A 12,856-nucleotide genomic window follows, 5' to 3' on the forward strand; every position below is an offset into this window, starting at 1 on the left:
ACATTCCTCCTCAAGCAGACACCACAACAGCCCTCAAGAAACTTCACTGGGCTCTATGTAAAAATGGAAACTATATATCATGAGGCTGCATTTATTGTAGCTGGGGATTTTAACAAAGCAAATGTGAAAACAAGGCTACCTAAATTATAATCAGCATACTGACTGCAGTATTCGCGGGTTTAACACTCGATCACTGCTATTCTAACTTTCGCGATGCCTACAAAGCCCTCCCCCACCCACCCTTCGGCAAATCCGACCATGACGCCATCTTGCTCCTACCGTCTTATAGGCAGAAACTCAAACAGGATGTACTAGTGACAAGAACCATTCAACGCTGGTTTGACTAATCGGAATCCACGCTTCAAGATTGTTTTGATCATGCGGACTGGGATATGCTCCGGTCAGCCTCAGAGAACAACATCGATCTATACGCCGACTCGGTGAGTCAGTTTATAAGGAAGTGCATTGGGGATGTTGTACCCACTGACTATTAAAACCTACCCTAACCAGAAACCGTGGATGATGCCGGCATTCGCCCAATACTGAAAGCGTGAACCACCACATTTAACCATGGAAAGAGGTCTGGGAATATGGCTGAATATAAACAGTGTAGTTATTCCCTCTGCAAGGCAATCAAACAAGCGAAATGCAGGTACAGGGACAAAGTGGAGACGCAATTCAACGGCTCAGACACAAGACATATGTGGCAGGGTCTACAGGAAATCAAGGACTACAAAAAGAAAACCAGCCACATCACGGACACAGACGTCACGCTTCCAAACAAACTAAACGCCTTCTTTGCCCGCTTTGAGGATAATAGTGCCACGATCGCGTCCCCGCTAACAAGGATTGCGCCCCCTCCGTGGCCGACGTGAGTAAAACATTTAAACGTGTCAACCCTAGCAAGGCTGCTGGCCCAGACGGCATCCCTAGCCGCGTCCTCAGAGCATGCGCAGACCATGGCTGGTGTGTTTATGGACATATTCAGGCACTCCCTATCCCAGTCTGCTGTCCCCACGTTTCAATATGGCCACCATTGTTCCTGTACCCAAGAAGTCAAAGAACTGAACTAAATGACTACCGCCCCGTAGCACTCACTTCCGTCATCATGAAGTGCTTTGAGAGATTAGTCATGGATCATATCACCTCCACCATACCTGCCACCCTAGACCCACTTCAGTTTGCATAAGGCCTCAACAGGTCCACAGACGATGCAATCACCATCACACTGCACAATCCCGTCTGGACAAGAGGAATACCTATGTAAGAATGCTGTTCATCGACTACAGCTCAGCATTTAACGCCATAGTGCCCTCCAAGTTCATCATCAAGCTGGAGGCCCTGGGTCTCAACCCTGCCCTGTGCAATTGGGTCCTGGACTTTGATGGGCCTCTCCTAGGTGGTGATGGTAGGAAACATCTCCACGTTGCTGACCCTCAACATTGGGGCCCCACAACGGTGCGTACTCAGACCCCTCCTGTACTCCCAGTTCACCCACGACTGCATGGCCATACACGCCTCCAACTCCATCAAGTTTGCAGACAACAGTAGTGGGCTTGATTAGCAACAACAATGAGACAGCCTACAGAGGAGATGAGGGCACACGGAGTGTGGTGTCAGGAAAAGAACCTCTCACACAACGTCAAGAAAACAAAGGAGATGATCGTGAACTTCAGGAAACAGCAGAGGGAGCACCCCCCTATCCACATCCAAGGGACAGCAGTGTTGAAGGTGGAAAGTTAAGTTCCTCGGCGCACACATCACAGACAAACTGAAATTGTCCACCCACACAGACAGTGTGGTGAAGGCGCAACAGCGCCTCTTCAACCTCAGGAGGCTGAATAAATTTGGCTTCTCACCGAAAACACTCAAACTTTTACAGCTGCACAAATCGAGAGCATCATGTCGGGCTGCTTCACAGCCTTGTACGGCAACTGCACCGCCCTCAACCGCAAGGCTCTTGTGCGGTATGCACAACGCATCACCGTGGGCAAATTATCTGCCCTCCATGACACCTACAGCACCCGATGTCACAGGAAGGCCAAAAAGATCACCAAGGACAACAACCACCCGAGCCACTGCCTGTTCACACCGCTACCATCCAGAAGGCGAGGTCAGTACAGGTGCATCAAAGCTGGGACCGAGAGACTGAAAAACCGCTTCTATCTCAAGGCCATCAGACTGCTAAACAGCAATCACTAACTCCGAGAGGCTGCTGCCTACATTGATACCCAATCACTGGCCACCTTAAATGGATCACTAGTCACTTTAAACAATGCCACTTTAATAATGTTTCCAAATCTTACATTAGTCATATGTATATAATACCATTATTGCACCTTGCCTATGCTGCTCGGCCATTGCACATCCACGTATTTATGTACATATTCTCATTCACCCCTTTAGATTTGTGAGTACTATGTAGTTGTTGGGGAATTGTTAGATATTACTGCACTGCTGGAACTAGAAGCACAAGCATTTCGCTACACTTGCATTAACATCTGCTAACCATGTGTATGTGACCAATAAAATTTGACACTGTTTAGTGAGTCCGCCAGATCAGAGGCAGTAGGGTTGACCAGGGATGTTCTCTTAATAAGTGTGTGAATTAGACCATTTTCCTGTCCTACTAAGCATTCAAAATAGTACTTTTGGGTGTCAGGGAAAATGGAGTAAAAAATATTATTTTCTTTAGGAATGTAGTGAAGTAAAAGTTAAATAGTAAAGTACAAATAAGTAAAAATACTACTAAAGTAGTTTTTTGGGTAAGTACTTCATACCACTGGTTATGAAGAGTAGAGTATTTTCCAAACTATTCTAATAATTGTCCTAAAGTTGCAGCTTTTAAAATGGGAATAATTATCCAAGTCTATGCTATTCTCATTCAAATACTTATTTTAAATGACAAATATTTTAGGCTACAAGCTGTGAAAGTGAGCAAACAATACCAAGATGGAGAAATCTAATGAAAAGTCAAAAGAACTTTCCACAGCTGTAGCAAAAATTATGAATGTAAATATGCGTAGTTGGCCTAGGCCTATTTCCATATTATTCTAGCAATGTTCAACCTAACTAAAACACATATAGTGCCTAGGCCAGTAAGAGAGGAGGTTGAGGGAAAAATGCAAATCAGTTTATAATTATCCAGTTCTGAGGACAGCAGGTGCTCTGCAGCCATGAAGATTTACAACCCATCACAAGACGCACAGCCAGCGAGGCTCGATGGCGGTCACTCGCGCCATCTACGTGCTTCGGCACAGACACAGTTAGTAGCCTTAGCTACTACACATCTCTTTCATGCCCCAGCTCCACCAGAGTGGAACAGACTATTCGAAAGGATTTGGCCCCACTAAATATATTTTTTCAATGTCATTTTTGATGTTTGTTTTACATGTTTTGGACGGCCGCTAATGAGCAATAACATCATCTATGGGCAAGCGCAGATAATTATTTCAGACCCCTTCTATGTACTTCACTCATTTTCTGTCACCCTGGGAGAGAAAGGGGAGACAAGTGACTTAAATTTTTGGACAAGTACACAATCCGTACAAAATTTAACACGTGGTTAAAAAAGTTAATGTTAAGTGTAGCCTATTTGTAGACAGCGGGCACATATGCACAAGCAACTAGCCTAGCATATATCATCAAGAACAAAAAACAGGCACTGTAGCTATGCAACTGTGTGATTGATTGTGCAAGAGTACAGAAAAAACAAACTGTACTCAAATCCACACAGTGTTCCCCATTGTAACTTTAAATGGGTGTTAAGGTTAATACGCAGAAAGTTTTTAAAAAATTCAAGCAACTGTGGCTGTCCCAAGAAACTGAAAGAGGGAGAGAGAGAGAGCACAATAGAGGAGATGGGGGGGAGAGAGACAGAGCCAACACACCACAGTACTGGTTTGACGCCACATACCTGCAAATTCATTTGTCGGTCATAAAAGCCCTTTGCCCCTGAGCAAGCCACAGCCTATGGGTGTAGCAGTCGTGAGTTTGGCCAGACCCCCAGTAGCAGTACCTCCATAGCAGCGGTAACAGTAGCAGCACTACAGATACTGCAGGACAGGATAGCAGCATCATAACAGAGCTCCTTAGAAGAGCTGCCTAGTCCCGGCACTGCTCCACATTTTCCAGGAAAGCATGTCATCAAGCCGCTTCAACCACTGGAAGAATCGTCCATCTCACATGCACATTTTAATCTATGCGGGGTCACTCAAGGTAATCCCTGTCGAGCGCTTCTCTTTGATTGGCACTCGCAGCAGCACATCAAGTTTTTTGGGCCTGTCAGATCGCTGGGGCGTACCACTATGCTTTAACTGAGGGGGGTTATCGTTGTCTCTCGCTCACAGCGAAGCAGAGCAAACCATAGACTAGACTGTCAGTGTTTTTTTCCTCTCTCCCTCGCTCACTCTTTTTCCATTGCTCTTGCACTCTCTCCCTCTCGCAAGTCACTCGACACACAGTCTCTGAGGAAGTTTAGATAATTTACACAAGCTCCAGCCAACGGCTTGAGCTGCTTTCCACCATATGACAAGGCCGTGGCATTTTCACTTCACTGACAATGGGTATTTTAAATGCATACCGTAATACATGACTGAATATTAACTTAATAAAACTTTCATGTAAACAGACGAGTCCGTTAAGAACTCCTATATATATATAATGACAGCCTATCAATAATGTATACAAACACATTTTTTCCACACTGTTACATAACCCTTTTACAGCAGAAGAAATGACTGGCAGATGAATTTGCATGTGAGAAGGTCAGTGGCTGTGTGCTCTGGCTGAACAAGGCTAATACTTGTGATTATTGGACTGATGATGCTGAGGGCTGCTGGACACATCATGCCTCCAGTGACCCCAGAACCAAACTTGTGATACATGTCCTCCTGTCTCCGAGGCAAACAGAGCCCTATTTTTTTGTTTCTGCATGTATAGACTGACATATAGTAACAGAGTCGCTTCCTCTAACTATACTGAACAAAAATAAACAAAACATGTCAAGTGTTGGTGCCATGTTTCATGAGCTGAAAAACAAATATCCCAGACTTTTCATAAACAGAAAAAGCTTATTTCTCTCAAATGTTTTGCATCCCTGTTAGTGAGCATTTCTCCTTTGCCAAGATAATCCATCCACCTGACAGGTGTGGCATGTCAAGAAACTGATTAAAAGTGATCATTACACAGGTGCACCTTGTGCCGGGGACAATAAAAGGCCACTTTTTGGTGCAGTTGTGTCACACAATGCAATGACACAGATCTCTCAAATGTTCACGGAGTGTTCAATTGTCATGCTGACTGCAGGAATGTCCACCAGAGCTGTTGCCAGAGAATTTAATGTTCATTTCTCTCCCATAAACTGCCACCAACGTAATTTTTGAGGTTTTGGCAGTATGTCCAAACGGCCTCACGTGTAACCACGCCAGCTCAGGACCTCCACATCCGGCTTCTTCACCTACAGGATCATCTGAAACCAGCCACCTGATGAAACTGAGGAGGAGTTCTGTCTGTAATAAAGCCCTTTTGTGGGGACCCCCCCCCCCCCCCCACTCTGATTGGCTGTGCCAGGGTGGGCACTTGGGAACCAGGCCCACCCATGGCTGCACCCCTGCCTAGTCATGTGAAATCCATAGATTAGGGCCTAATTAATTTACTTCAATTGACTGTTTTTCTTATATGAATAGTAACCCAGTAAAAAAATTGAAATTATTACATGTTGAGTTTATATTTTGTTCAGTATATGTAAAGGCCATTGTCAGAAGCCAGACAATCCTTTAAATGAGCTCTCAAGTAATAGTAGCAGGAATGTCTACTGACTTAACACAAACTAGTCTATTTCTCTCATCAGTTATGAGTACAACACACACATGATTCTTACAACTTGACTGGTGGCATTAATCTACAGTGGTTCAGAAGTAGAGAAGTCCACTCGGGCCTCTACTCTGCAGTCATACCCTGCCAAGCGAGATATGACTGAAGGTCACCAGGCAGTGGGAAACACAATAGTGAGAGGAACACGATGTTACATCCGTGATAAAATATGATGTACTATTAATACAACTGCACCACACCAACACTTTCTCATCAATTATACCCACTTATCCCACCTGTATTATATTGTACATATTTTCCACAGACAGTGGTATGTCAGAGGGAGAAGATGAGACGGACCAGTGAATCGAACCTCGGTGTGCAATATTTGGTCTGGAGGCAGCAGACAGCACTATTGCTAGACTAACCGATTATTATTAATTCTCTGACATGGTGCCTCTTGGTGCTCTGCCCTTTCTGTGACCTGATCTATGCATTTGGTTGGCTGGGGCCATAATCCATACATAGACAGAATGTTCTATAAGTACAGGGTCCACAGGGATCAATGAAGTACATGTACAGTGGGATCCGGAATTAATGGAATTACTTAGCAAAAAATACTAATAGCCTAGTACAAATACTGAGCTATATTGTATGGTCATATGACACAAAAATAGAAGTCTGACCATGCACACCAGCGGTGGTTAAAAAAATGCATATGAAGAAAATACCTCATCCATATTGTAAATATGGTGGCACTTGGTGTTATGGGGCTATTTTGTTTCCACTGATCCTGGGGCCCTTGTTAAGGTCAACAGCATCATACTTTACCAAGTACCAGGACATTTTAGCCAAAAACCTGGTTGCCTCTGCCAGGAGGCTTGACACTTTGTCTTGCTGGAAGATCCACTTGCGGTCATAACCCCAAGCACTAATCAAAATTCACAAAGAAATGTTTAATTGGTCACAAAATCAACATTTTATAACTGGCCATCTCAGTCTCTGAACACCATTGAAGAGGGCAGTCTATAAGCGCAGATGAAGGATATCAAGGATCTGGAAAGATTCTGTACAGATGAATGGTCTAAGATCCCTCCCAATGTGTTCTCCAATCTCATAACACTTAGCCTTTTTCTAAAATGTTTTATCCTCACAATGGGAGGGTGCTGGAGTATTGAAAACAGGGAATCCAATAATTGACCCCCATATTATTTTTTATTACTTGTTAAACAAAATCTTTCTCTGAGCAATTGTATTAGTAATATATATATATATATATATATATATATATTTTTTAATGTGCATACAATAAAGCTCAGTTTATTTTATGCCGTCTTTTTTGTTCATCTTCATCAAGGGATCCAATAATTCCAGACCTCAATGTATGTTCTGCAGATAGCGGGGCAAGGGACATGAGTGAATTACACATACATGGGCCAGAGGCCCAGAGGAAGCGCCAAAGGCATCAATGAGCTAGAAAAGCCCAAGAGGGAAAGCCAAGGCAGTCCATCGTCCTGGGATACAGGCATTAGAGAGAGGAGAGCTCAGACAACACGAGATGATACGAAATAAATTATGAAATCAGCTGTTAAAGCTATGCTGGGATTACAGAACAGTGTTAAATGTTTGTCGCCCAGAAAAAGTGTGAGTCATGGAGGTGATCATCAACTCAGACACAGCTTTTAGCGTACAACAATTCACAACATTTGGTTAACATTACCGTAACCCTGCAAACATAAACAATATGTACCAATGAATACAAATCCCGTATGCCAGTTAATAGATGGGACTTGGTGTACTGTCCTCAGACATAAGACACACTAGTCCCTCTCTCACCCGCACACAACTCTTCTCTAGGCGTAAAGCCAACCTGTGTGCAATCCCTTACCCTCCCTTGCCCTGCCCTAGGCCTGCCTGACCTCTGTGCGCTCAACTGAGGCTGGAACCGCATATACCATATTTTACTATATACTTGTATTGATGCACGGACCCGTTTGAGTTCTCAGTTTACTTTCTATAAATGGTATGTCAGTGTTTGGTTTGTTAAGTGTGATATGCAACTCCGGCGTGTATAATTTTTTATAGTTTATAATTTTTATAGTTGAATTGAATGGAGAAAGCCCCATTGAAATCAATTATAACTTATGTTTTGCCACCCTAGGGTCATGAATTACTCAAATCATATTTCTAACTTATTCAAAAACATAAAATAACTTTAAAAATGTGAACATTGTTGTGATATATTTTGTCAATATCACCCAGCCCTAAAGGGAGTGCAGGCTGGCTGCCTGTTTCAACAGCAGCCCCAGGGCATACCACTACCACTTAAAGTACATTTGGAAAGTATTCAGACCCCTTCACTTTTCACCAATTGTTACGTTATAGCCATATTCTAAAACTTATTAAATTGTTTCCCCCCCCTCAATCTACACACAATCCCCCATAATGACAAAGCAAAAACAAATGAAAAATCACATTTACATAAGTATTCGGACCCTATACTCAGTCCTATATTGAAGCACCTTCAGCAGCGATTACAGCCTCGAGTCTTCTTGGGTATGACGCTACAAGCTTGGCACATCTGTATTTGGGGAGTTTCTCCTATTCTTCTCCGCAGATCCTCTCAAGCTCTGTCAGGTTGGATGGGGAGCGTCGCTGCACAGCTATTATTATGTCTCTCCAGAGATGTTTGATCGGATTCAAGTCCGGGCTCTGGCTGGGCCACTCAAGGACAGTCAGAGACTTGTCCCGAAGCCACTCCTGTGTTGTCTTGGCTGTGTGCTTAGGGTCGTTTCCCTGTTGGGAGGTGAACCTTCGCCCCAGTCTGAGGTCCTGAGCAGGTTTTCATCAGGGATCTCTGCACTTGCTCCGTTCATCTCTGCCTTGATCCTGACATGTATCCCAGTCCCTGCTGCTGAAAAACATCCCCACAGCATAACACTGCCACCACCATGCTTCACCGGGAGGGGACCTTCAATGCTGCAGAAATGTTTTGGTACACAGATCTGTGCTTTGACACGATCCTATCTCGGTGCTCTATGGACAATTCCTCCGACCTCATGGCTTGTAGAAACATCAAGGATTATCAATAGAAACTGGATGCACCTGAGCTCAACTTCAAGTCTCACAGCCAATGGTGTGAATACTTATGTAAATAAGGGATCTGTTTAATTTTTTTAGAAATTTGGGGGCGGAATGAAAAACCCGTTTAGACTTTTAAAAATTTAAATTACAAAGGCTGTAACGTAACAAAATGTGGGAAAAAATGAAGGGGTCTGAATACTTTCCAAATGCACCGTATGTAACGCTAACCCACATTCAGACCACTGCTCAAATCCAATGGAAAACACTCAATCAACTCAACTGCAGCCTCCAACTATGTTTTATTTTTTTCTACTCCAAGCAGAGAGCCTTGTTGGATTTTAATGGGGTAAAACAGAGTCTCAAGGCTGACTAGGCGATTATGAAACAAAAATGACAAAATGTGCATAAACCTCATTGATTAACACTCCTCCAGTGTTCTTGTGAGAAAAAAAAACAATATTAAACACGTCTGAAGTAAAACAGCACGGGCACGCCGTTGGTAAGCAGAGCTCCAAGGCACGGATAACCTTATTGAGTGAAGTCTGCATCTCACCCAATGTAAAAGCAACTGCCAATGTCTCACTCCTTCTGCAGAAATAAAGGTTCTGACAATTTTCTCACCGTAACCAAATTGAGGAAATTACCTTAAACCCTCCGAAAAAGTTAAACAAGAGAGCCTACTGATGCGCATCAACATATTTTAGCAGTTAGGATGGACGGAGACTAGAATTGAGGATGACTGGGTGAGTTCACAGAGAGGGAGTCTGACTTTCCTTTTTGACCTCCCTCTCGCTTTCTCTTCCCTCAGGCTCTGGAAAGCAACACGGAGCCTCCCAACTATGGAAACCAGATTAAAAAGATTCCTGGGAACGTTTGCTGCTCCCCAGCCCTTCCATAAATCAGTCTCAGCAAGCCAGCCCAGACCTAGCTCCACTCTGTTCTGCTTCTATGCCTGGGGCCTGGTTCTTATTTACCCACACAACACATCAAGAGCCTACGCTCACTCAGCTCCCAAACCTCACAAGCCCCTGTGGTTCTACTCCTAGCCTAATACACAAAAAGGGAGGGAGAGCTGAGGAGGCACTGTGGGCTAAAGGTCACTACAAGCTCCACTCTGTTGATCTATGTGCATGCATGCGCCTTTTGGTAACATATCCTTGCCAATCCCACTCCCATTCACAAGGGGGCAAAAGCAAAGTATTTCATTTTTGTCTTTTCATTTTGAGTCGCCTTCCCTTGCTAGTAGGGGGCGGCAGGTAGCCTAGTGGTTAGAGCGTTGGGCTAGTAACCGAAAGGTTGCTAGATCGAATCCACGAGCTGACAAGGTAAAAATCTGTCACTCTGCCACTGAACAAGGCAGTTAACCCACTGTTCCTAGGCCGTCATTGTAAATAATAATTTGTTCTTAACTGACTTGCCTAGTTAAATAAAATAAAAATAGTGGCTAGCTGGCTTAAGCCTGGCTAAAAGTACACCAAGCTAGCTAGAATTTTTAGCTTCTCACATCTCCATGTGAAATAATCAGATTCATAAAAATAAATAAAATATGCCAGGCAAATATTATACTTGCCTGTGTAATATATTCCCTTATCAGCTAAAAAGAAAATAGGATGTCGTGTTTTGGTCATGGAGGGGGAAAAAAGCACAAGCACAGCAGGCTCCACCATTTCACAATAACCTGGAATCCTTACTTCTAAACAAAATACTTCTTGTCGTCTTCTCATTTGTTGTGAAAGAAGGGGGAAAAAAATGGCAATTGTCTTCCCTTGCTAGCAAGTTGGCTAAAACACTGCAAGCTAGCTAACTTAAGCTTCTCACATCTTCATGTGAAATAATCAGATTTATAATGAAATAATATCCCCTGGCAAACATTCTTATACTTGCCAGTGTAATCTACAACATTATCCTAATTTGATATGCTGCTTCAATGCATTCGCTCCCATAATAGCCAAAAATAGAATGTCCATTTGTCGTCATGAAGAAAAAACACAGCTTGTTTTAGCCTAGAATAATGTGATCACTTCTAAACAAAAAACATTGTGGGATTCTATAAGTCTACAATGTTGTTTGGTTTATTATTTGAACATTCGCTGAGATTATATTTGGTTATCAATGCAAAAAAAGCACATCTCACAGCTGTTTTTACCATTAGCCTGGAACCACTAGTTATTACATCGAAAACAAAATACATTAAGGGGGGGGGGGGGGGGGTGTTTGTTTTTTCGTTTACTGTTTGAACAGTTGCTGAGATTATATTTGCTTATCAATGCAAAATAGGCTACTTTGATGCATAGCCAATAGCATATAGATCAGATCAAGGAACCAAGCAAGCTTCATTGCCTACACGGCTACGGAAGGGATGATACGGCACGTTAGAATTGTCATCTGGCATGGAAGTACGTCGAATGTCGGCGCACACTACAAGCGCACCCTTTTGTGACGAAAAACCACACTGACACGCTCAGTAGACCGAGTTTGCGTATTCTGTGTAGACCCCTTAAAAAGAGGGAGGGTAGGACATAAAATAAGAGCAGCCAAGATAAGGTTTGCTTACTAGAGGGCCTCCTGCTCCAAAGCCCAACACAAACCATGGCGGATGATAAACAAATACGTCGTCACTAACATGTTATATAGGCTCAATCCCAATACACCCCCCCATCGAGTCGTGGTGGTATCCCAATTCAACTTTGAGCAAGGCGTAGTGCCTTTTCAGGAGCAGACTTTCTATCAAGTGTTTCCCAAAACTTCCATGAAGCTCTGCGACCCAACACTGGAGAGTTGCTTCAAGAATATAACTGACAAAAATACTAGGACGTAAACAAATGTAAGTAATTATAACTTCACAACGAATCATGTAAAACATTAACATATTCCTCTTAACTGTAAATGTGGAGACAAACAATCATGTATATTTTTCTTAAATGTTAATTTAAGCAAATTGTTATTTAACAAGCTGACTAGCTAACACAGCCAGCTAGATATACATTTAGCTAGCTTTATGTGCATTTGAAATTTGTATGAATTGTAATTCTTGTTATTTAATGCAGGGATGCAAACTGGTGAGGGCCCAAAAAGGTGAAACGGAAACGCATCAATACTGTGTAAACTGCCAAACAATTGCCTTATTTTCAGAGTAGGGTTGTCAAGATACCAACATTTTACTAACGATGTGATGCCAAGTCAAGTATCAAGATACCATTTTCTATATGTTCTGCACGTGTGCTACACAAAAACAAAACAGATCCATCTCCTTCCTATGATTATATTGGTTTAGGGCTGTCCACGACAACTTCTTTTTTTTCTTGGTCTGTTCTTTTGACCAATCGAAATTTGTAAATGTGTATTTTTCCCTTATAGACACACCCTATATGTTTTAATAAAATCAACTATATGTAGGCTACTGAGCTGGTCTGATGCTTTAAGCACAGTGATTAAATAATTAAGACACAAATGACTAGAGGAAGTCTGAAATCCAGATTGCCTAACCAGAAAATTACAAAAAGTTCAACCCTTTTCCTCCCGCTGCTGCTAGCCTTAGCAGATTCAGATTTTACACTCCTAATAGGCTACACCACGGGTGAGCAACCTTTTCCATTTGGAGTGCCAATTATTCATACCATTTCTACCGATCTGCGTGGCCGTTATGATTTTCATATGCACATTGTCGTGGAACAGTTTCATTTCATTTATAATAAAGTCTTTGTATCTCAAAATCATTGTCATGTGTTTAATCAAAATTCTATCCAAATCTAAATGAAAATGATACATCTAAAAAGTAACTTCTATTACCATGCCAACTATGTAAAAATAACCTACATAAAGCCAACAAACAAAAATATTGCAGCCTGCAGGTAGAAAATATCCTGATAAAAACAAATATCCTATAAATCACATTGGCTACACATGACCTGTCTGCAAGGAACTTGATACAATGTTTCAACTATTAACTTGGGTCAGG

General features: G+C 42.5%; 1 protein-coding gene across 8 annotated transcripts in view; it reads right to left on the minus strand.

Moving 5' to 3' along the window:
* Positions 1 to 12,856, minus strand: part of LOC129868313 (nuclear receptor corepressor 1-like) — a 121,391-nt gene that overhangs the window by 53,354 nt on the left and 55,181 nt on the right. The window contains exon 1 of one of the 8 annotated variants that reach the window (XM_055942184.1): positions 3,917 to 4,150. The exons of the other annotated variants lie outside the window; for them this stretch is intronic. Within the exon in view, the coding sequence (XP_055798159.1) occupies positions 3,917 to 3,928 (12 nt within the window). The 5' untranslated portion in view covers positions 3,929 to 4,150. Of the gene's footprint in view, positions 1 to 3,916; positions 4,151 to 12,856 lie in introns of those variants that run through there. 8 annotated transcript variants of the gene reach the window in all.

The sequence above is a fragment of the Salvelinus fontinalis genome, chromosome 13 (genome assembly GCF_029448725.1).
Source record: "Salvelinus fontinalis isolate EN_2023a chromosome 13, ASM2944872v1, whole genome shotgun sequence".
In the NCBI taxonomy this organism is placed as follows: domain Eukaryota; kingdom Metazoa; phylum Chordata; class Actinopteri; order Salmoniformes; family Salmonidae; genus Salvelinus; species Salvelinus fontinalis.